General features: G+C 44.3%; 2 protein-coding genes across 2 annotated transcripts; one reads left to right on the forward strand and one right to left on the reverse strand.

Moving 5' to 3' along the window:
* The first annotated feature begins 1,189 nt into the window (after window positions 1-1,189).
* LOC136009097 (glioma pathogenesis-related protein 1-like) lies at window positions 1,190-10,529 on the forward strand. Its single transcript, XM_065669176.1, has 6 exons — window positions 1,190-1,296; window positions 4,570-4,815; window positions 6,825-6,934; window positions 7,941-8,023; window positions 9,174-9,200; window positions 9,284-10,529. Exons 1-6 carry the CDS (start codon window positions 1,285-1,287, stop codon window positions 9,433-9,435), a joined length of 630 nt encoding a protein of 209 aa, XP_065525248.1. The 5' UTR covers window positions 1,190-1,284; the 3' UTR covers window positions 9,436-10,529.
* A 3,610-nt stretch (window positions 10,530-14,139) lies between these two features.
* Window positions 14,140-20,069, reverse strand: KRR1 (KRR1 small subunit processome component homolog). Its single transcript, XM_065669197.1, has 10 exons — window positions 19,935-20,069; window positions 19,330-19,508; window positions 18,404-18,538; window positions 18,060-18,185; window positions 17,877-17,960; window positions 17,180-17,236; window positions 16,556-16,726; window positions 16,287-16,364; window positions 16,071-16,164; window positions 14,140-14,777 (listed from the first exon to the last, which is right to left on the reverse strand). Exons 1-10 carry the CDS (start codon window positions 20,014-20,016, stop codon window positions 14,638-14,640), a joined length of 1,146 nt encoding a protein of 381 aa, XP_065525269.1. The 5' UTR covers window positions 20,017-20,069; the 3' UTR covers window positions 14,140-14,637.
* Window positions 20,070-24,798: the final 4,729 nt, after the last annotated feature.

Genomic DNA, 24,798 nt, shown 5'->3' on the forward strand with positions numbered 1-24,798 from the left:
TTCTGCTCTAAAAAGGGGCCTGTAGGGGAGATGTGAACAAAGCGTTTCCTATCCATGATTCCCTCAGAGAGTCTTTTCGTCTGTAAGCAATCTCCCCATGAACAGCTGGCAGTGTGTGACACACAGGACCTAATGTGTGTTGAATGTGGCCTTGCCACCAGCCCCAGCACCCACAGGAATGCATGTGCAGAAGTGATAGCTGGGACCTGCACCCAGGTGTGTTCAAAGGTGTGCCTTAGATGAACATGGAGTGAGAACTGCAACCTCATTCCCACAGAGATGTTCAGGTTGGGACTGTGGGAAGGGGCCTGAGCTTGATGGACAGGTGATAGTTCAGGGCAGTGCGAGGAAGAAGGCGGGGTGGTGGTGGGTCTCAGCAGGGACTGTTGGGCACCCCAGGCAACATTCACGGGACATCGGCTCCCAGCTTCTGGCTGTGAAACCCAATGTGGGTACTGGGCACCCAGCACGAGACAGCACCAACTTTCCCAGCATCCAACTCGGCTGGGGACTTGGGTTACAGGAAATTAATTACAAATTGCTGAAGCTTGATAGCACGTAGCACAAGGATGTGGTCACAGGACAAACCCATCAGTAAGTGCGGCATAGTTAAATCGTGATTCTCAGCCAAACATACCCCTCCAATAACTCCATATGCAACAAAAGTGACTATGCATACTATAGTCAAAGTTCAGTTATTTCTCATAGCATTTTGGGTAAGAGTAACAGCCATAACAGCAATGCTATTTTAATGAAAAGCAGAAAATTTATCCAAAGCCTTCCAAAATCCATGGTGGTTGCTACGGATGGGATGTTGGGAGCCAATGAAGCAAAAACAAAGAAGCCCAAAAGACAGGACAGAAGCTTACCCATCATAGCTGAAGAAAGAAATGAGAGACAAAGCTGCCACAGCTCTGATGTGAACTTGTAGCTTAATTTCCTCATTCTTGCAGCAGTGCTGGCTGGTGAAATCTGACTCATTTCCTGCAACAAAGCCATATTCAATTACCATGGCTAAGATAAGTCCAGCCCACAAGCCATCCAAGCAGAATGCTGCTGTGGGGCTAAAACCACCTCTGAAGCATTCTGCTGTTAAAGCTGGACAGGCTAAGAATCACGACAAGCAGATTTTCTGCTTGTGTGCTGGCTTTACTGCACTTCTGTCTTTCCTCTGACTCATATGGACCACAGACATTGCCTGATGTTGGAGATGCAGAGTTTATTAAGGAATGTGTGCAAACCCATAACAGATTCCGGTCCAGAGTGAATCCATCGGCCAGCAACATGCTCTACATGGTAAGGAGATCTTTGTGACTTATATGCAAGCGTGTAGCATTGTGATTGTGCTTACAGTTCTCAAAGCAACCTCCTGGGATCATAGAGCTCATAGGTCATAGAACCATAGATCACAGAGCATAAAAAGACGCGCTGCTTCTTTTTAAAGCAGAGAAAAAGGCTCTGATTATCAGGTGGCTTTATGCGCTCGGGTTTGTGTCTAATTTTGCCTGGATTAATTTCCTCATTTGAAACCCAAGATTTCAACCCTCAGTGTTTTGTGCTGTGAAAAGCCTTGACAGCCCATGGTGTAATTTATGTGCACACTTAAGCACAGCCTTTCATACTTGAGTCAGCACGAGCACAGACTGTTGCCAAAAAGTCTCTTGGAGAGCTTTCTTTAAGCATTCTTTGCAAGGCTTTCATGGGCTGAGCCAATGGAGCAGCTGTTCCTAGGCACTGGGGCCGCAGGGGAAGCCAAAAAGCAACATACATCAGGAGCAAGTGCTGGAGGCATCAGGTCCCACATCGCTCTTACACCCCTGCCTTCTCCCTGGACACATCAGGAGGCAATATCTGCAGCCACCATGCAAAAAATAGCCTGTTGCAATCCAAAATACACCCGAAAGTGGCCACCTCTCATGTCAGATGGCTCGTGACACTTGTCTCCCTGCTGGGTGGCACATGGAAAAGCCAGCAAGGAGGAAGCTGTGTGCATAAAGCTGGGCTTATGGCTGAGAAGCCCAGCTCTGATCTGTGAGATGTTAAATTCCAATAGCTTGGGAGCTGCCTCTTGCAACATCCATCACCTTTTGTGCCTTGACTGGGTAATACCTGAGATTTCCATGTTTCTCCTTGGGATAATCACAGATCTGATAGACCATAGCAATTGTCCCTGCCCATGGCAGGGGGCTTGGAAGCAGATGATCTTCAAGGTTGCTTCTAACCCAAACTTTTCAATGGTTCTGTGATTCTGTGGCTGTCCTAATTCTGATCTCTTTCATCCTGCTCCTCTTCCTTGCTATCTCGCATGGTCACCACCAGAAGAGGACATAACCACATCTGTAATTAGCAACACCCCAACCAAAGTTAAAGCTCATTTACCATTTCTGGTTGTCAAACACTAACAAAGAAGTGCCCATTAGGGAGGGGTAACTGAGCAGTGAGCAAGCTCCAGTTACAAGCCTGACAGGGAACAATTCAGTTTCTTTTCTAGATGTATCTTTTACTTCAGCTTTCTTCTGCTGGGCATCCTGAACTTCCAGTACATATAGCTCCACACTCAGTTCCCTGGATTGCTTTACTAGCCCTGTACTACCAAAATCTTGCTAGGATGTAAGGATGTATTAAAAAAACAATAGTCATATTTTTAAATTATGCCTAATTTTTCCTTTTGAAAAATTAAAGAACTGAAATCTGAAAAAATAACAAGAAAAAAAGCTTCAACATATGAAGATTATTACAAGTAAAATAAGAAATCATGGTAAGTTTCTTTTAAACTGCAACCCCCCCTAATCTTAAGTACGACCTCTCCCAGGAAGAATTTAACATGGAGAAAGCAGTATAATACGTGATAAAATCTGTTATGAAAGTAAAAGCATTGGAATTGAAAACAGCAGATATCTTCATTTTTTGAGTGGCCTTTAGCACTTCAAAAATGAAGACTTCTCTCTTTCACAGGGAACTTCTGTTTGCTGCCGATAACTGTCCACCTAGATACATAAAAATGAAGCCTTTCCATGTGAACTCAAAAGCATTTCCATCTTTTGGAAAAACAGTTTTTAAAAGAAAATACAGGACAGAAACCCCTTTAACTGCAAGTAACCAAGCTCAACCATCTGTATTCGTAATACATTTATTATGAGAATGCTGATCTGACTTTTTTTTTTCACCTGACCAATGTGACCCCTTTCCCATTCACCCAAAGCATTGCTTAGGTCTGTTCCAAGGCCCATCAAAATCAGCAGGAAGTGTCTCACCAGTTTAATTAGGGTTCACTACAGTCTCCTTTGAGAGATGCCTCACATTGCTTTTCACACATTCAATTTTCCCTGCCTAATTCAGAAGGGAACTCACCTGAGTTACACAACCAAAACTGAGAAATAATTCATTAGGAGAAAAACCTGTAATTACTGTCTTCTTAAATAGCAATGATATCTGTATGCAAACGTCCCTGTCCTGTGCATCCGTTTAGTCCTATCTTTTTGCATAAATGAAGTTTCATGAGCAAATAGTTAAACTAAAGATCACCCTGAAGTATCAGTTTCTGCACACTGCTTTTTCAACTCTCAGCCACTTTAAGCACTCAGAAAAGTACATTTAAACTTACTGACTTACCTTTAAAATTACTATTAACTAATAATTAACTTTTCCTTAGTCATTGTTACTGATCCGTTCAAAGCAATTTCTCTGGTCATTCTATTGTTTGCAGAAGCAAGGGAGGTATTTTGATCCATATAGAAAAGGAGAAATAAAAAAGGTGTCTTTTAAAAACAAAATCCAATCTAAAATAGTTCAGCAGTGCTGAACAAATTCATTTACAAGACACAAATTGCAACCAGAGCTACAGACATGCACCTGTGGTACTGCATTTTCCGTGAGACACAATTCTGTATTTGCTCAATCAAGTTGTGTGAACAAGAAAACACAGCAAAACCAGACACCACCTCCAATGCAAACAAAATACATTTATATAACTCAATTGCTTAAATGAGCACTTTCTGTGTGATTGAATAGCAAGTGAATTAGTCATTCCATAAATATGAATTCATCACTAACATTTGAAGCCACTGAACACAAAGATACAAACCAAGGGGTTGAGTTTGTGTAAACTGTCTCAAAAATCCACGTGTGCTTGTGAACTGACCTGAAAGCAGTAGCCTTAATGCATGAGGCTGCACGGGCCTCCAGTCTGATTGGTGTAAGCATACACCCCAATCTCCAGATTTCCTGTAAGTTCACTGTTTAAATTACGTTAACATTCCCTGGTGGTCAGCACAGCCTGGAAATGCACACTGCACCCCAGACACTGTATTTGACTGACGTACAGTTCTTGGCATCCAACAAACCAGTCAGCCAAGATCACCCACCACCCCAAAAACTTCTGCAAGTTTAACGAGCAAGTTCAAATCAGAAATTAACTACAAAACAATTTGCCGTGTAGCTCTGGAAGTCTCAGCAGAGACAAAAAACAATAGCATACACGCTACTGAGACCCAGCTTCTCCCAAAAGTTGCTCTGAATTGCCACGCTGCTAAGGTACCAAAGTGATTTTCAGTTGTCTTTATTTTGCAGAGTTGGGATCCAGATTTGGCGAAGACTGCAAAAGCTTGGGCAAAGAAGTGCCTGTTTGAACATAATACCTACCTGAAAGAGCCGGGGCAGGCTCACCCCAAATTTAGCCCCGTTGGAGAAAACATCTGGACTGGCTCACTTTCTATGTTTACTGTGCAAGGAGCCATCACCTCTTGGTACAACGAGGTCAGTGCCTACACTTATGCCACCAACAAATGCAGAGGAGCGTGCGGCCACTATACACAGGTAGGCATTGCATTTCTCTATCTAAACCAGGAACCAGTGTTGCCATTTTGACAAAGAAACTCTCGATTTCTGTTGAAGAGGCAGTGAGTTGTTCTCCATGTGTAGTCTTGTGTTGAATCTGATATTCTCACAAGATACTCTCACATCCCCATTTTAGGGAGGAAAAGAGTCACTGTATTATTATTTTCAGTATGACAGTTGTATTTTGTTTCCAGGAAGAAAACAGGTCAGCCATCAAGCAGTCAGATTTAGCCAAGCAGTGGCCAAGAAACAGGCAACAGCAAATGGCTGTGGGCTGCAACGCATGGAGGGACAAGGTCCCAGTTCTGGCATGCAGCCTTTACATACTGAGGGCTGGGGAAATACCAGCATGTAAAGAGCTCTGCAAGCATCACATGCATATTTCTCCCAACCATGATTCCCAAAGAAAGAGGACAAGCGAGGGAGAGGAGTGCCACTGCCATGCAACCCTGCAATTGCTAACCATGGCTATGGGAAAGCAGGGCAGCTTGCAGCAGTGGCTCTAGGGATTAGATTTTGACCTGAGGCTATTTCATACTTTCTGCAGAGACACACATACACATTTAGCACTTGAAGAGATGAGCTGAAGCCAGTGGGGTGGCTGAACAACATGTGCAGGTGTGATGCAGAGAAGGTATGTGGATGCAGGAGGTGTGAGAGGTGACAGTGTGTTGCTTTTAACCTTGCCCACAAGGACAAGGCAAGACTGAGCATCTGGAAACTCCTGTGAAAGGCAGCTTACCTGGCACTAAGGCACAGGGCTGTTTACCATGTTGTGTGTAGAGGAGCAGCCCAAGTGGTTGCCTGGGTGAGAATGAGAAAGTAAGGTTGTTCTCACTTGGAGTCAGCGGTACAGTGACTGTAGCTAGAAGCTGTGTCCGGCAGCTCTGGGAGACATCCTTGGGTCCATATCTCCAGGGAACCCCTCTTTCCTCCCCTTCTTCCCAGCTGTGGCAAAGAGGACTTTCTCTCAGGTACAGTTACTGCAGTTACCATAAACGCTTGCCCAGCATATGCCTCAGCTGGTAGCCGCTTGGGATGGGGAGGGTCAGTCACGGTCTTCAGGGATGCAGGTGTCTATGGCTGACGTCAAGGGCAGCCTCTGCTCTGCCAGTGCACTGAGAACACCCTCAAGAGCCTGAGGATTGCTCCTTTTTCCCAGAGCTGGCACCAAAAAGGCACAAACAGAAAGGCCAGGCCTCCCCTTTGAGTCAGTGGAGACATGAGCGTGTGTCTTCATCTCATGTGCTGCCAGGATCTCTCCACATCTCTCCATAGTCAGTCATTGCTGCTGTTGTATCACCCTCGGGTACTGCTGTGCCCTCGTCTCCCCTCTGCTTCACGGGGTTTTTGTCTCCAGGACTGCAATATTTGGTTGCACTGTAATCTTTGAGTTGGGTATAGGATGCTGGATTGAACTGCACAGCTTCTGGTAGACAGAGGATTGCTAGATGATGCCTCTAGATTATCTTAGTCATTGCCATGATGCTGAAACGCAGGTTTACAGCCCTGACATGCAGCCCCTCCTGCTCCTCCCATAACATCAGTGTCTTCCACCAATTTGTGTATATGTCCCCACTGGATTTAGTACAGGGGCAATCAGCTCTCTTTGGAGCTATAGCAGATCACACAGCCTTTCTGCACAGATTTGATCTGATACCCCCAGCAGGAAAGACAGAAAGCTAATGGATTACCTTGAAGCAAAGGAGATGAACTTCAGCTTCTCCTTTGGAAGAAAGAAAAACTGCCTGTTACAGTTATTCTTCCTTTCAGACTCATTTTAACAATATCTAGCAAATAGGGCAAAACAAGTGACAGAACAAGTGTGATTTCGAGGGCTCCATCACTGCTGCTTTTCTCCATGAAGCCTGCCCAAGGAGTGCTCCTCAGCTGATTCACTGTGACACAGAGGAAGGCAAGTCACTTCCATAAAGCTTCAGATGCCAAAGCAAAGCCTTTGTGACCAGTGTACCCATCTGTCTTTGCAGATTGTTTGGGCTACAAGCTACAAGGTTGGCTGTGCTGTCCACTTCTGTCCCAGGGTGGCATACTCCTCCATAACCAACGCAGCACACTTCATCTGCAACTACGGGCCAGCGTAAGGTTTTCATTACGAATACCATTTCACAGGGCTTGGGTCCTGCCCCTTCCCTCCCACAACATGCAACTTTATTAGATCAGTCCATCTATTCTTGTCTTTCGTGGTAGAAAATGGTCCCCAAAATAGAGAAAGAGGTACACCTCTGTCCAACCAGCTTTTTCTTTGCTGGTTGAGGGTGAGGGCCATATATTTGAGCCAAAAAGCAGTGGCACTGGTAGAAAGGGTTAAATACAAGATGCTGACATGAAAATACTGAAGTGATCAGCTGAAAATGAATCTCTTGTTCTTGAGCGCCAAGATGGCCCCAGACAGATTGTACCAGCTAAGGTGCAAGCCAAATGTCTGAAAACGTTTCCACATGTGCCTGCAGAATGAAGCCTCTGGGTCAATGGTTTGGATACATATTGAAAAGTGCAATGCTTGCAGCTGCTATCTTAGCAGCTGAGGGCTGGGGCTTCTCAAGGCAAAATCTTATCCAGAGGTCCTTCATATGCATAGTCAGCAGGCTACCCAGCTGGGATGGTAGCTGGTGCCACTCATGCTGCTGGCAGAGGTGGGAAGCAGGGGAAGACGTGCATCTCTCGTAAAAATATTTACCAACGAATGGATGAAATCAATACCTATGAAAGATTCTCCAGCACCAGAGATTCCTCTTCAAGGCTGAATATGCACATACACAGGTAACTAAACCTGCTTTTGTTCCTGTAGCCAGAGTCAGCTCTGAGAGCCTGCAGTCTCTACACATAAATTACCCAGCGTTTAGTCTATTTTAACCCCCAGGTTTGTAATACTGCTGTCTCCAGGTTCTAAAATGACAGGGTGCCCCGTTACACTTAACCTCTTCTGCTTCACTGCATGTCTTGTGCAGTCAGACAGGGACCATCTAAAAACCATCTCTGTGTCGACACAAGTGAAGCAAAACCCAGGTTAAAACTAATTAGTGGTAGGTGTTCACACTTTCCTCCCAAGGGCAGTTTGAGAGCAGTGTTTCTTTACTTTGTAGTGGGAATTACCCAGTGCGCCCATACAAGACGGGAGCGGCATGCAGCGACTGCAATGGCGAGCAGTGCACTAACCAGCTGTGTCGTAAGTAGAAGACAACCAGCCCTCCTCCCCAAGCACACGTAGAAAGGGAAAGAGCACACAAAAAGATACTGGCAGGAGGCAGGCACAGTGCCCTCTTGATCCTTAAGATAGCCTGGAAAACTGCAGTCAGAAGCCAAGTGAGCAGTGATGCACAAAGAGAGGGGAGAACGCTGGCAAGAGCCTGTTTTCTACCCCAGGGAGTGACAGGATGGGGCATGCTTTTTGGGTGCTGGAGGGTATGTTACAGGAGATAGAGTAGCTGCAGTTTAAGATGTTATTACTCTGCAAACAGTTACTGCCTGCAGAAATGGGAAGCACAGAAGGGGATACACATCCCCTTCTAGGGGCTCCAGGTTATTATGTGGTGCATGAGCTGTGGCTTGAGCTGGTGCAAGTCCAGGCAAGCCTTGCCCCTGCTGTGCCACTGTGGGAGGGGAGAGCTGCCATGGCGCTGGCAAAGCTGCTCGCTCCAGTGAACATCAGCTTGGCCATCTGCTTGCCCCTAAGCACCAGGAGAGAGCCAGGCTGCCATGCCCTTCGTGGGGACACAGTGCTCAGCCTGAGTCCCTAGCAGCCCACCTGAATCTCCTCCACTTGGCTCTGCAATGGCTGGATGGAGTCGGGAGGGGAGAAGACCTTCTGCAATACTCACAAGGACAAGGCACTGTGCTGTGGACATCTGATGGGGAGAGCTGAGGGTAGGTTCGGGTCCCACATTTCCCAGTAGTTGACCTCAGGTGAGCTAACAGAGTGGGAAGGTGACGTTAAAACACCAGCACGGCAGGAATGAGAGGGAGTCCCTGACGCACGGGGCTGTTGAATGTTAGCTGCAGGTTGAGGATCTTACATACAAGGCACTGGGCAAAAGGCAAAGTGATCCTGGGAAGCACGCCCTGGGGAGTGAGTCTTCGCTAGGCCAGTGGTGGGAGAAGTCAGCATAGTGTGATCAAGCGCTCCTCAGCAGAGCCTGGGAGCCATTGCAGGGCTCTCACAAAGTCACTGGCTTTTTGCTTCTTCCTGGGAATAAGCACAGCTCCCATAGCTGTTTTTGTGAGGCTGTCCCGATGTTCACATTTCATTCCCTGTTGTTTAGACTCAAATTGGTTTCGATGTGTAAGTTTGCTTGTGTTCACTTCTTTTCTCTCTCCAGGAAATGCAGAGCGTGACAAAGTCATTAGTAAGTACCACCAGAATTACTACTTCCAAGTGTTGTCATTGGTACAGTTATACTTGAAAACAAGTAACTTGTTTTGTCCGTAGGTGATTCCAAGTGGTATCCAGAATGGGACAGATCTCCATGTGACGCGTACTGCATCATTGTTATTGCTTTAAGGCTGTTACTCCTTATACTGACAATTCTGGCCACCTGGCTCCTACCAAAATACTGGTCTCTAATACCTGCCAGTGAGTGACACAGGCAGAAGACCACAAGAGTACTTGGGTCAACTCATCCCTTCCATGCACATAAGTTACCAGCAGCACAAAGATTGGCAGAGACATTGTTTGCCCCCCCCCAGGTGATTCAGAGGTACAGAAATACCACCTTTGCTGCAGGCAGCAGCTGGGAGAGCTGATAAGCAGCTTTTTCACTGCTCAGAGCCAGTAACTGGTTTTAAATCACTCATGTATTTAGTGGAGTGGTGTGAGCAGGGGCCGGTGGGTGGGAGAGCACGCTGCCCAGGCAGCACACTGAGGCACAGGCAGGTGCCCGACACACTCTCTTAGAGAGGGCTGAAGGGTGCCCAGCCCAGGAGCCTGGCCCCAGGCAGAGCACTCCCCTCTCTCATTATAGAATCATAGAATAGTTAGGGTTGGAAAGGACCTCAAGATCATCTAGTTCCAACCCCCCTGCCACGGGCAGGGACACCTCACACTAAACCATCCCACCTAAGGCTTCATCCAACCTGGCCTTGAACACCGCCAGGGATGGAGCACTCACAACCTCCCTGGGTAACCCATTCCAGTGTCTCACCACCCTAACAGGAAAGAATTTCTTCCTTATATCCAATCTAAACTTCCCCTGTTTAAGTTTGAACCCATTACCCCTTGTCCTGTCCCTGCAGTCCCCAATGAAGAGTCCCTCCCCAGCATCCCTATAGGCCCCCTTCAGATACTGGAAGGCTGCTATGAGGTCTCCATGCAGCCTTCTTTTCAGTCCTCTTGCCCTCTTCCCTTGGATGTTACTCCAGCAAGATGCAGAGCAGCCTGGAGAGCTTTTATTTGAACTTCTTTTTAAAGACTTTTTGGACCTTTGGGAGCTCTGTCATTTGCATTGGGGGGCAGGCAGTGTATTTCCCATTTGCCCTGCACTGGGGCCACTGGCACTTCTCTTTGCTTATGATTTGATTCTAAACATGTCATCTGTGCCAAGATACGGTTTCACCTGTGTTTACACATGATTAGATATCACTGCAATCTTTCCTCTCTGGTTGTTTTTTCCTTTTTTTTTCTGATCATAGTTTTTGACTGCTGTTTCAAACAATAAATCATTATTTCCTGCTTCCCATGTATGGCAATTGTGTATTTGCAACATGAGCTAAAGCTTAACTGCTGGTGCATGAAATAAAACACATTCAGCTCCAACCTGCACAATGCTGAGAAACACAATGCTGGGAAAGATGGCATAGAATCACAGACTGTATTGGGTTGGAAGGGACCTTAAGGATCCTCTAGTTCCACCCCCGCCGCCATGGCATAAAACAAATAAAATCATGCTGTCCCTTTAGTCACACCTTTGGTTCAACAGCCGCCAAGGAATGAGTCTCCTGGAAGCCGCACATCTGGAGCAGGCAGAAAGCAGTGAGGACAGTGGCTGTGTTCAGCTGGGCATGTCCTCTACTGGCTGTAGGAAGAAGAGTGGAAGTAACAGAGCTGCACAACCTCACAGCTGGACCGTAGTGATCCATGTCTACACATTTAGATGCTTCTGCACCATGCCCCTGTGCAGGAAACAGACCTGCTCTGCTGTAAAGGAAGCCAAAAGTTCCCTTGCCACTTCTTGTCTGGGGTACTGCCCTGGCATGTACCTGTCAGTGTTTTTCCGCATCCACTCCTGAGCCCACCACTGGGGTGGATCTTAACTGAAAACACTGGAACTGGGCCCCAAAGTTTCTCACATTATTCTTCCAGGTTAACCGCTTGCACTAGAACCATCTCAGCATCACAGCATTCCCTCAATACACCATTTTTCAAAATGCAAATACGGCTGGGGAAAAACATTACAAATGTTGCCATTCATGTATCTTTATATTTGGGTTGTTGGCTACCAGAGCCTCCGTAGACAAGACATCACAGTTGCAGAGAGATGAGCAGTTTCTTTTCCACACTCCGGTGACCGTGGTGGCAGTACCCATAATGACCTACCTGTGAGAGAGCCAAGCTCAGTTTTGTCTTCCAAACTGGGCAGATTGGGATGTTTTTTTAAAAAATCCCCACTGCAAAAGTAAGAACATGGGTATATCTCTTAAAAAGAGCAGCTATTTTCCTCCCCACTTGTCTTTTTGCCATTCTTTTGTGCGGGAACAAAGCCTCAAGCTCCATGTACTTCACAGTCCCATCTGAAAATGAGATGGCAAGCAGCACATGGGCAGCAAGACCTACTCTGTATACTCTGTTGCCCAGGGCTCCCTCACGAGCAGGGAGCCTGGCACAGTGTCTGCCCTACGGAAGCCATATGCAGTTAGAGCCTCCTACTGCAAAGGGAAACTCAGGAGAGGAAAGAGCATACACTGCTGCGTCCAGGGACCAAAACTGAGCTCAGCAGGAATCTCCCCTGCTTAGTTTAATCTATGCTTGGTCTCCAGGACAGCAAACAGAATGAAAGTCCTTAAAGTTCAAAACGTTCACAGCAGTATCATTAAACTATTTTTCAGCAGCTTTAAGGAAATACCATAGAAAAGCTTCATTAAGAAAACTGTAAATCACTGGAGCTTAGGGGAAAAAAAATCCCTAAACTTTACAACATGGTATCTTTCAAACAAAAAAAGCCTGAAAGAAGCCAAAGCTAAACCAGTTCATCTCATTTTAAGGACATCCAAAAATCCTTATATTTAACTCTGATGATCAAACCACTCTAAGTTCGCATCTATTTTACGGTTTGTGCCCATGAATTCCATGTGATAAATGCAAACTACAGCCTTTGGGTGCATTTTTGTAAGTCTGTAAACTCTAAAATCACTTTAAGGAGATAATTTGCAACAGGTCAAGCTGTTCTGAAAATACCAACAAAACCTTTAAAGCCTTCCAAATCCATTTTATTTCCTATTCTTTACTTTTTTATACAAGTGTTAGAACTGGTAAGCCATAGTTGGTACAAAAGCACCAACAGTGAGCCCATGCAGCCAGTTACTATCCAGATACGGGGCTTTTTAGGTTTGGTTTAACTTGTCTAGAGGAATAGGAGTAAGCTTGCTTCATTTTCCAGTGTAAGCTAATCCTTGAAACCTGTCAACCATAACAACTGAAAAAGCTTAAACACAATGGGAAGCCTTTTCACCTCCTAACAACAGAAGGACAAGACTTCCTGAAGTCTGTTAAGAGTTTTACCAGGTGGGATTTGATGGTAAAGCTACACAGGTGTCTCAGCTGTGGGTTCTAACTTAAAAAAAGCAGACTTCCATGGAAGTATATATAATTTAAGGCTAGGCTGCCACCAAGCTGAGCTATCTTTTCCTGCACTGCAACTCAAGACAACCAGGCACCTATCAGATGCAGACTTTTGTAGGGTATTTTCAGCTAGATCAAGGTTCTTGAAATGAAATGCCAACCTGCGACCAGTCCTACACTTGTTTTCAACTTTTTAAACAACCAACAAGGGAACACCTGTGCCAGACCTCTGCAGTGAAAGGGGCTTCTTCCAGTTCAATTTAGAAAACCAAGGACTCTCCCTCCCCTACGACACCCATGCTCCTTCCCTGGCTACGGTCAGACTCATCTTTACGGGCTTCTAGCTCTGCACTCTTCTACTGAGGCACCCATTCACATTGTGGGAACAGGCATTTAAACTGCAGCATTGCAGTGCCTCCTGTTGAAATTAGTCCTTTCACTGTTTGAGAGATCAGAAGTAACAAGCTGACACTTAACTTCCATCTCCCCTCTACACAGTACAGTCAACTACTGCTTAGTTGGTGTTTCTAAAAATCTTTTCACAGTGCTGTAGAAAGCTTTTCATAGTGCTCATCACTAAACCCATCAGCTCAATAGTTTGTGACTTATTAATACGATATTCACAGTGAAGTATCTGTTATAGTATTTTCCTGATTCCACAGTAATTAAACTGGTATTTATGAATAATGCAGAGCAATGTAAGCATCTTTCTTCCTAACAATTATGTGCCAATAAATGATCACATAACCGAAAGGCATGCTAAGGCTAACGTTATCTCCTACCCTAAAGGGCAAGCATCTCAGCTATTTCTCAATGCACATGTACTGGTTATTTAACCACATGTATTCTGAATTCTTATTTGTACATTTAATAAAGGAAATAGCTGTGTTAGGGTAGTGACCTTTTATTTGAAACTAAGAGCAGAGAGCTGCAGTATTCTAGTATAATCATTTCCACTGCATGTGCAGATCATCAGAATTCCAAAACCTGGCAAAAGCACTCCAACACAATCATTAAACTGGCGTTGCTTTAGTGCCTCCTAATCATTACATTTGCTTCTTTAATCTCAGATGTATGAAAGAAGCAACATCTGCTCTTTCAGTGAACTTTATCACAATTTGCATTTTCAGGAAACTAAAACCCTCTAAACTTCCTTTAAAAAATAAACTTCCTTTAAAAACAAGGAAGGGCATCAAGAAAAAGGGAGAAAAAAAGAAAAAAGAAGAAACACAATTTCTTAGACTTTCTTCCAAGCAAGAAATGAATTAAGAATATATTTAAAGAAAGATAACAAGACTTTCTGCTTTCCCTGCAGCGCATTCTGTGTGGAAAACCACTTGCTTTTGCTTTGTACCGCATTCTGTCTAGCAGCCTCCAGGATAATGCTAATAAATGAAGCTTATTAATGGCAATCAATTAAGGTTATGGTTTATCTAATTCTCACACGAAGCTGTAAGCTTGCTTCCTGGAAAACAACACGCAGGCTGTGCAACAGATGACTAATTAAAGGATTTCAGAACAATGTATTAAAATATTTATTAACACCAAGACAAGACACGCAAAAATAATCAGCTTTTACAGAAGCAAAAGCATAATATAGTAATAAATCTTGCCCATTTTCAAAAGTTATCACCATAACCAAGGCTGCATATAGTCTGGTAGTCTTTCACAGAAGAATTACCTTAAACTTCGACAGAGTTCTCTGACCCTCCTGTACCAAGCTCCTGAACGTTTCTATCACAAAACCTTTCCTTAAGGCAGACAGGTATTATCCAAATACACTCTCTTATTTTCTCGAACAACAGAGCAGTGCAGATTTTCTTCACCAACCTTGGCAATTCTTCATAGCTGCCTTAGGTGAGCTAATTAAACTGTACTTATGAAGAGAATGCTCTTTCTACCTAGTCGTTTCTTCTCCAGATTATACAGATAGCAAGATGTCTCAAATCTTCCAAGTGTGAAAGTGTCCATTAACACAGGAGAAAAGCAAGAAAATCTTGGGTGGTGAATTACTTTTTCTTTTTTTTCTTTTCATCTGCTGCCATTTTTAATTTGACTTCTTCCATAGGAAGTGCTCCTAATTTCTTCTTCTTTGCATTCTTTACCTTTTCCTTGATGGCTTCGATATCAATTTTTTTCTCAGTGGAGGCTACATAGTAAAAAATACAAAGACAACAGAAATTAATTTTACTTTTCTCTAAATTTTAACAGTCTACAAGATGACTTCATATATAAACACAGTAAACTGCATCCAGGAGCTCTGCCTAGGACTCATGTTCACTGTTGATTTTATTAACTATTCTAATAATAATTTTTGTTGAAAACAGTATTATACACAAAAATTTCTTTCAACAGAATTCAGAGAACAGTCATATAAAAATAAAAAATCAGAAAAAATCCTATACAGCTGCATTTGAACAGAGATGCCACATGCCACATGTATGAATGCCTGTGTAAGAGACTTCTACAAGGAGTGCCAGGGTTAAGCTACAAGTTAAGCACTTAATGCCAAGCAACATGAATAGCCTACTCTATAGTTAAGCAATGGCATTTTTATTTTAGGGTGTAAGTCATGAGTCTGGATCCAACTCTCCTGTCTTACACAGTCTTTTGATCACAGTTCTTCTCTACAAACTACTTGCTCTTGGAAGACTTACAGATTTCAGGTCAAAATACGTAGCAGCCAGAAAAGCACAGTATTTGAAATGCAGCACAGCAGGATGACTGAAAATTTACTGGCATCACAAAAAAAGTACTGTGTCAATGCTGCAGAACACAGGCTTTTCGATAAAAGTGAACTTTTCCGTTCATAAGAAACTGTGTAATATACACTGTAAGAATATGTAGGTAGCATAGCTAATACAAAAGATACATCATATATCTAATGCAATGAATGAGTATGTACTATAATCAATGAATCTGGAAAACTGAAGCCTTTTATCTTTAGTGCATAAACCCCAAATCATTGAGAACACAAATTCTCACTCTGCGTACAGGGTGGGTTTGGTTTAACTTTTAGAGAAGCTATTTACCCTACCTTATACCAGCACTTACCTATGGCATAAGTTTTCAAGTAAGTATTGCTTTTGGGTTTCTTTTCCTTAACAGAAAAGCTATTTGAATGCAAAAGCTTCAGCAGCTTCACTACAAGACCGAAAGCAAAAAATTGATGTAACCAGAACTGAGCTGGCCATCCCAGTATCTCCATTAAGAAAATGTTCTATGGGGAATTGTCATTTTATAGATATAGAATTATGGCCTGCATGATTACCTTCTGTCCCTGGCAACTACAGGCATGGATCTAACCACTAGGATTTTTTTTGCATGACCTTTTTTATTTCCTAAAGCTATACCTCTGCAAAATTTACTCAGCCTAGGAATCAACAGCAGATGATTTTAGAGGTTTTAGAACAGGGAAAAAAAAAAAGATATCAATGGTTACCTTTCTTTGTTTTCACAGCTGGCTTTTCCTTTGGTGGAATAAAAGCTTTGTTTCTTTCTTCTTGTCTTTTCTTGAGTGCATCTGCTTGCTTTGCCTAAAGTTACCAATAAAAAGGTCAAATTATCAGTAGAGCAGGGCAAAAGGGACACTCAAAAAGAAAAAAACAACAACAAAACAAAACCAAGCAAGCAGTACAGTGAGTTAGAACAACTTTACCTTTATCTCTGCCACTCGCTTTCGTTTCTTCTGTCTTTCTTTCAAGAAGTACTCACCACTTGCCAATTCTTTATCAACCTGCGTAAGACAAGTACCAGGGAGTTTTAGGTTATTATGCACTATAAACCAGAGGCTCGGGAAATTGTATCTAGATAGAAAAGGCCTCCCAATCTCTTGTTAGCAAGAGCATGATTTCAACTTGAGCTATATTCCTGCACATATCTATATTGCCCTATATATATTTATAACCAAATAAAGCTTCATCTGACCTGGCTTTCCGGCTGTGGAGGTGGGAATGGCGTGTACTCCTTCTTGGTATTTTTCTTCTTTGGCTCCTTGCGTTTTTTCAAGTTCTTCCGCTTGAACTTTGGCAAAAATCTGTCCCAACTTTGTGACCTCAGCACAGGATCTTTTGCTAATTCCCTTTTGATCATCAAAGTCTTCAGTAGTTTTAGAATGTCACAAAGAAGTTATTAAAAAAATAGTATTACAGTAGTAGCCAAGAGCTCCAAACTATGAGTTTTACTAATCTTTCTTAGAATGAATACGCGACATCCAAATCTTCCATCTCTCACTTCAGTATAAGCAGAGGGGTTTAATTATGAACAGCAGACCCAGAAAGACAGGTACGTCTCAAAGCAGGGATGGAATGCATTGGAGGAGGTGCCTCAGTTTAAATAACTATCAAGCAAACAATCAAAGGGAGGAATGTTTATAGACGCTACTCCTTTGATGTATTCTGAGATGCTGTTAATGATATTATGGTAATATATCCTGGTACAAGTCTCAAAAAATAAGTTACCACACAGCAACATGGAAATTATCAACATACAACTCTCTGAGAAAAAAAGTACTTTTTTTGTGAGCAAAGATGCACAGTGGACCATGCTAACCTTAATATTATATATGGGATGTATATTCTTCATTGTGTCCAGAACAACTTTTCTGACCTGTATTTAAAGAAAAAAGAAAAAAAAAAAAAAAAAGAACAGAAAACTAGCAAGTATTTTGTATTCTAATCAATTAAATTACCAGGTATATGATCTTTCTTCTTCTCCCAGCCACTACCCTTCAAAGTAGGTAGACTTAAAAAGCTAACACACATGGTTAACCAGAAGGCACAGCACTTCAGAAATATCAATAATCTTGTCATGCACACCCCACAAACATCACTTCCATGTTACCATGGATTTTATGGTGTCATGAGAAACTTGGGTGTTGACGAGCATTTTTCTCCTACATAGTTATTAAAAATGTATTATATATTTTTTAAGGTTATATATCATGAATTCTGCAGTATTTTCATTCTTGCACCTCTTATCCAAAACTACCAAAAGTCTTGCTAAAAAAAAAAAAAAAAAACAAAAAACCCAAAACAGTAGCTTACAAATACCCTTTTACTTCTAAGACAGAAAGACCTCAGAGTCGAAGCAAAATTCAGCAGCTAAGATGCTAAGACTACACACATTCATGTAAAAGTATCTCACACATAGCTGAAAAGTCAGTGAGATATTCCTGAGATTGCCAGATTTTGCGCTTGAGCCTGGAACAAAAGTCTGCTACACAAATGGCTCATCTGCCTCCCCTTACCTCTTTTAGCCCACTGAAGGGTCCAAGAGCTGAAACAGTGTTGCCTTGCACCATAATGTAACAGTTTGTTAACAGTTCCAGGGCCTACCAAAAGAAAAAAGAGAAATTAATGAAGTATAAATTAAAGACCTTGCTCAAATTTGGGTCTAAGAATTGTCTGGTTACTACACCTATAGGAAATACCTTCAGAGTAGACCCTTTTGGCCCAAGAAGTCGTCCTCTTCTTTTTATAAAAGTGTCTCGCTTCCTCACCAGAGTGCCTATTTTAATGATATCACATGCAACATCATCCTGAAGGATACGAACTGCCTGAAGAGACAAGAAGCAGGCAATATCATCTGAATGTATCATTCAGAAGAGTCAAAAGAATACTTCAGTTTATTCTTCTCACTTCGCTTTCAGATATATTTACTTTAAATATGTATTTTATTTTACTTGACTCACTTGAAAATCCCACATTTTGAAAACATACTATTTTATAAGTATTACAACAGAATTGATACAAGCTTCCAGGATTTAACTCAGACCTGTTCAAATGGAACACTTCTTGCCAGAAGTTTTATTAAATCTCTAGCCCTGATGATCGCATATGGATCAAAAGTCTTCTTAGTGGTAGTGACAGTCATGCTTCCTTCAATTAGATCCAGCGCTGCATTCACATACTGCAATATTTGAACAGAAATAGCGAGTCAACCTCTAAATAAGAACCTCAGAATTCATCTTTGGCAGTAAGAAGTTCACAAACAGAACCTTACATATGGAATACAGATCCATTTTCCAAAATTACTTAAGTGACTTTCAACTTAAGGAAATTTGCACACACTCCTTGCGAGAGGATGTGGATGATCTCCTAAGTAAGAGGACAAGAGGTTAAGTGCCCCAAGCTGCACCAGGGGCAGTTTAGGTTGGATATGCAGAAAGATTTCTTCACTGAAAGGGTGCTCAAAGCATTGGAACAGGCTGCCCAGGGAAGTGGTGGAACCACCATCCCTGGAAGTGTTCAAAAACTGTGCAGAAGAAGCCCTCAGTGTGGACTTGGCAGTGCCAGGGTAAAGGCTGGACATGAAGATCTTAAAGGTCTTTTCCAACCTGGTTGATTCTATGAATAAAGATCAAACATATGTGTCACAAGGCCCAAACCAGCACCTCCATTGTTCCCCTGAATTCAGGCACAACAAAGTTGGCAGTGTCTTGATGCTGAGACACTTGCTGCTTCAGAGAGCTTTGCTGCCAGCATCTGTAAAGATGTAAAGAACTGCAAGTCTGTCTACACAGACCTTCACTGATGTTGATGCCGATAAAAATTACACTACCAATTCTAAATGCAAGCATAGTAGAAATATATACAAATACTGTACCAGAAAAGGAACCTGCACTATTTTTATAAGCTTAAGTAAGACCTGTATCTCCTAAAAGATAAAACATAGCCTTCACAATGAGTAAATGTTCATACATGTTCACCCAAGGCCTTCTGGACCAGTGGCCAGCACTCTTTCAAGTACGCTTCTCTGTACTTTGGGAATAACGTCGCAAAACTGCTTTCTTCCAGCAGCCCTTTGGGATTATCCTCTCTTGTAAAGGCTGGCTCTTTCCATCCATCTGGCACAGTGAGAAGTTCAGACTCATCAACTGCTATAAGTATAAATTAAAAAAAAAAAAAAAGGTTGTTTTGCATCTCTTCTGACCTTAAAGTTAAGTTACTGATTTAGGCTATTTATTTAACAAAGATGCGCGTTGTGGATGGCATATTACATAAGAAGAAGACCTAGGCTGAGGCGAGCACTGAGAGCACTATAACAAGAGGTACATCACCACAAGGCCCCACCGCCGTGTGGCCCCTACACCCAGAGCCGCCTCTGTGCCTTCCCCACGTTGCTTCTCCGCTGACAAGAAACCGCAGCCAAGCTCCTCAGCCCCCGGTTGTGCATGGAAAGTGCAGGGACCCCCGGCGCCGGGACAGAGCAGCAGGCCCGCGGCCACGGGGTGTGCAGCCCTCAGCCCGAAGGCTTCCCAGAAAACCAGGTACCAGACCTGCGCGGCCGCTGACCCCGTTCCTACCTGCGGCCGCTTTCTTTTTGCTTCTGTGTTTCGGCTTTTCCTTTTGCTTCGACCCGATCCCCTCAGAATCATCATCCGCCATCTCTGACCGCGCGCTGCCTCCCGTCACCCGGCACCGGAAGCGGGATGCACCGGAAGGAGCGGGCACCGTGGCCGCGGTGCATGCCGGGAATGGTAGTCCCGGCGGGCCTGAGGGAGAGCGGTATGGGCGGCCAGGGCGCGCTGCAGTGGCTCAGTGGCAGCTGCTGTGGTTTGAGAGTGGCTTTACCTTCGCATGCAGAATAGCACACAAAAAGATTCAGTGTCATCAAAAAGTACGCTGAAGCACACTGATAAATAGTTGAGGTACTTGAGTGCTCACAACTAAATAAAACATGTTTCTGATGAGACCTAATTATGCAGCTGAATAACATAATCAAGGGGATGCTTTGCATCCTCCTCTCTCCCCCTTCCTGTACGTGTAACTGAGCATTTTCTTCAGTAAAAAAAAAGCAAGAATGTGCCTTCTTCACTCTTTTACAGGGCTCGTGAAAAGCCAGTAGAGTGAAGAACTGGGCAAAACACCTGCATCTCTGCAGCAGGATGGTGGTGTCCTTGGCAGGTGTTCATCAGAGCTGTTTACAAAAGCCTGCACTCTAGGTTGTTTAATTACCGTCGTGATGAGAAAGAAATTCCTATCGGCTGATCTACACATAAATACAGTATTAATTCAGAAATCGTTTTTTACACCGCTCCCTCACCAAAATTTGTCTTTGAACCTGACTGCTGTCTTTCCTAGCCTGCTCCATCTCCTAGCCCCATGCCTGCACCATCTCCCACAATGAATGGGACACCAGGATCCCTCCCACGTGCAAGTTTGCCATCGGGATCATGCATGGGTTTAGACATTCGTTGCAATTTCTGCCTGCCCATGTACTTCAGTCAGGTACAGCTGTGGGAGCGCTTGTGGGCCTGTGAAGGACAGAGCATCCCACCGTGGGGCTACGAGGGCCTCTGCTCCGGAACGGCACCCCAGTGATTCACCTCCTGCTCTGAGGACAACGAGGGAAAAAGCGGGAAGGGGAATGCCGAAGTGTGCTGGTGGCTCCCTCCGGCCGTTTTGGGTTATGCATTCCCGATACCGCTAGATGGCAGGACCGCTACGCTAAGAGGAGCATCCTCAACTGAGCTGCAGCCCGCCCTTTGCTTTCTGCTTGAAGGAGGAAATGTGGAGAGATGGAGGCGATGGGGAACGTGCTCCCGCTGCCCCGCTGCCCCGCTGCCCCGCTGCCCCGCTGCCCCGCTGCCCCGCCTTGTGTGAAGAGACTGAAGTCCTGCTCTTGCCTCGCCGACACCGGGCTTTGGATGGTGTATGCCATTGACAGAAGGGTGCAGTGCCCCGGGCGCACACAGGAAGGCATTCTCTCAGCTCTTGCTTTCTGATCTGATATCCCCGAGCGATGCACAGCCCACATGCTCGGGATGGGTGTCCTTCCCGGCTGCAGGCACCCGATCCATGCGAAGGCAGGGATGGGTGTTTCTCCTCGGAGAGGTAGCACATGAAGTGCGCAGTGCTAATCTTACCTGAAAACTGGCCAAGTGTTGTGGAAGTGCAGCAAAGCAGATTTGGAAAGGGTTTGAGGGAGGACAAGTAGTTTAGTTCTGTACTTGTTTATAACCTGACTCCTCCTATGAGTAAGACGCAACCCACCAAAAAGTCAAAGGAATGGCTGTGACATGCTGGCAGCTTCCTGACTAGGATGAGAGGAGAGAGGTGGGGAGGCTGCAGGCTGTGAAGTGTCAGAGAAAAGAATACAAATTATGGGCTGCGGCTGGAGGGAAGAGGGAGCCCAAAGGTGCAGGGAGGAGGTGTCACAGCCAAAGCAGTCAGTGAGGCAGAAGGTCTTTGCAGTAGTGTGCTCTCTGTCTGTGAGCAGTTTTGAAGGCCAGAGGAAAGGTCTTGGGTGAGATACATGTTTTTTTTTTTTTTCTGCTGCTGACCTCTGGGGCAGTGCTCTGCTCTGGGTATATACCTCACACCTCTGCAGTGGCAGCGACAGCCTGTCCATGTGCCCACTTCTCTCATGCGTCACAGTCTGTGCCAGCTGCTGCTTTGTGGGGGTTACCGAGCCCCCCAGTCCTCTGTGCTGGAGAAGGAGAGAGGTGTATTGTGCAGAGCGTAAAGGGCAAGGGGCTGGGGCCTTGTGGCACCCAACCTCTCCAATTCAAAGGATTAACAACTGGTGCAGTGCTGCACTGAAGCGTGTCCTTCCCAATTGAGACAGATCCACTAAAAGTAATAGAAAACAGAGGCAGTCATGCTAACAGACTTGGAAACTGATTCAGGAAGGTCCCTCACGTCCCCTCCTGTCTGATTCTTTAAAGGAGACATTAAATGCTCATCTTTCCTCTTACCTTGGGATCTGTGGTCTGGTTGGGTATGGGGAAGCCACTTCCCTAATTCCTGGTAGGGACAAGGTGCTCCCACAGATCTGCTTTGCTCCTCTGGGCAAGCCTTCTCAGGCTTCAGCCATAGCCTTTTCATTAGTCACCACTCAAATGCAATAACCAGCCACTGCTTGTCTGGTGGGGTTAGGAGAGTGAGGACAGCTAGCTTAAAGACAGTGGCTGCTGAGGGGACTGGGGACTAAAGGCTGCTGCCCAGGTGACTCCAGCTGTGCTGTGACAGACCCACAGGGCGGCATTTCCCACAGGCTGGTTTGGCAGCTGAGCTCCCAGGCAGAAGAGGAGTGTAAGTGCCAGCATGGCAGTGGGGCACAGCCGGTGGGACACAGTGCCACTGCAATTCCCTGCCTTCCAACACCCTCAGGTCTGTGCCCCCCCCCAGTTCTGCCAGCACCAAGAGGCAATGTGTTTTCTGAAAGGAGCTTTCACTGGCAGCATGTACCGTGTTCATTTTACAGCAGCCCAGTATGGGATGGAGACACCCAGGTGTGAAGGGCTCCATTGAAGACCTTTGTGTGAAAAATACAGATCCCACCCTAGCAAAAGCCCTATGCCTGTTGAACCCATCGCTGGGCTTTGGGTGGACCTGGATCAGCTCTGTGTGTGTGCATGCATGCAAGTGTTTTTTAATTCCTCTTAAAAATAAAGCAAAGGAGTGAAACAGCACAGCCACACATCCTCCCTTACATGCATTTCAGGCTATATGATAAAAAGGACAGACCACTGCTGTTAGAATGAAGGTGCCTCTTTATTATGCAGCAAAGTAATTATTTCCCAGTCAGTAGATAAGACTCTGGCCACTTGGCACTTTCTTAACGTGCCATTTTCCAATCCAAAAGAGCAACTTGGGATTTTGTGATAATTCAAGCAATCAGATGAGCTCATGCACATGGCATTCATTCACTAGAAACGCCACACAGATCCCATTCAGCCTCAGCACTCATAAATCCATGTGACACTTTTATCTATTTATAAACTTTTAACAGCAGGTTATGATTGTTATGCAAGCCATTTTCCAGGGATTAATAAGCAGCTTGTGTTGATGGCAGTGAGAAGGGCCATTAACTGCTCTGGGACAGTCATTAATCTGTGGTAAATGCTCAGCATCTGGATCATTTCTATGTAATTAAATAATCAATACTGCCTTTTGATTCAAATAACTGGAGAATTGTATTTCAAATTTATCTTAGCATAGGGTGTTCTTAATTCTTAGTTTACAACAGGGCAGGAAACAGGCACACGGGCAAATGAGATTGGCTCTTATCATACAATTTTCATACAAAACCTCTGAAGAGATCAAAATATAGTTCACACTGGCCACCAAAGCCTATTAATGGGTCTGGATGGAGGAAAAATAATCACAGATGTGTTCTCCTTTTTTCTATTTATATAGAGTTCTTTCATTATTGGAACAAAATTCTGTCTGTGAGTGACCTGACACTGGGAGGTACCCTGGCAGAATGAAAATAATCAAACAGAAGCTCCCCGTGCCCAGCTACCTCCAGAAAAGCCCCTTTTGATTCATTCCCCATCTGGCAAATGTGACCTCTGTGCCTTCAAGAGGATGAGGTTGTGGTCTTAATTCCTCTCTTCCCTCCTCCCTTCCCTCTGCCTTTCTATCCCTGGGCAGCAGTGTAAGTCCCTTCTCCGGCTTTTTTTCTTGTCTTTGCTGTCAAATCCAGTGATGTGCAGAGGTGCTGATAGATGAAGGTAACGGTGCCCATTGCAAACCCAGTCAGGCAAGAGCCACGTTGTAGTGGTGCTGCTGCCTTCTCTGTGGAGAACTGGGGAAATGCCCAAGCAGGCAGAGCTTATCAGAGGTGAGGACAGGTAAGTGGGAGTTGAAAACATGAATTTCAAAAGAAAGAAAGAGACTTACTCTATCATCACGGGATCATATGCTAATTCCCATCCTTTCAGGTGATCTTTTCACCATATAATAAATCTGAATCTTACCACAAGGACATGAAGGACAAATAACAACTCACCCTCACTGCTGTTAGTGAGCTTAAAACCTAGAAGAAAAACAAACGCTCATCCAGTCAGATATCTATTCATATTTTGAGGCTGTAAAGACAGGAAGAAGATTTTGCAATAAATGGAGAAGAGTATCACTGACACGATAGCAAAGCTTTCAGATGTAGCTACCATGAAGACACTTGTAAAGTTAGGCTTGAAAAGATAAGAGGGTACAGTGGTCATCATAAATTCAGCTCAGCTGAAGGATAGCTGAGTTTGTGAGAACAAGGGCTTTCCTTTGAAAGAGAGCAGAGAAGAAAGCACATGCTAAAACCCAAGAGGAAAAAAGAGCTGGAAAATGAGAGAACTGCAAAACAAAAGGCATCTCAGAGGGCAAGCTGGCAAAGCAAACCAGGTAATTTATGGCAGAAGGAAGAATCCAAGATAAGAAGGAAGAACC

The sequence above is a fragment of the Lathamus discolor genome, chromosome 1 (assembly GCF_037157495.1).
Source record: "Lathamus discolor isolate bLatDis1 chromosome 1, bLatDis1.hap1, whole genome shotgun sequence".
NCBI classification, from domain to species: domain Eukaryota; kingdom Metazoa; phylum Chordata; class Aves; order Psittaciformes; family Psittacidae; genus Lathamus; species Lathamus discolor.

Coding starts and splice junctions, on each gene's coding strand:
- LOC136009097 (XM_065669176.1), top strand. Junction 6,935..7,940: donor ATCTGCAACTACGGGCCAGC/GTAAGGTTTTCA, acceptor TTTACTTTGTAG/TGGGAATTACCCAGTGCGCC. Junction 9,201..9,283: donor AGAGCGTGACAAAGTCATTA/GTAAGTACCACC, acceptor TTTTGTCCGTAG/GTGATTCCAAGTGGTATCCA.
- KRR1 (XM_065669197.1), bottom strand. CDS start 20,016: ATGGCGGATGATGATTCTGAGGGGATCGGGTCGAAGCAAAAGGAAAAG. Junction 18,539..19,329: donor AGAAGGCCTTGGGTGAACAT/GTATGAACATTT, acceptor CAAATATTGCAG/TATGTGAATGCAGCGCTGGA. Junction 14,778..16,070: donor AGCTGTGAAAACAAAGAAAG/GTAACCATTGAT, acceptor TTTACTATGTAG/CCTCCACTGAGAAAAAAATT.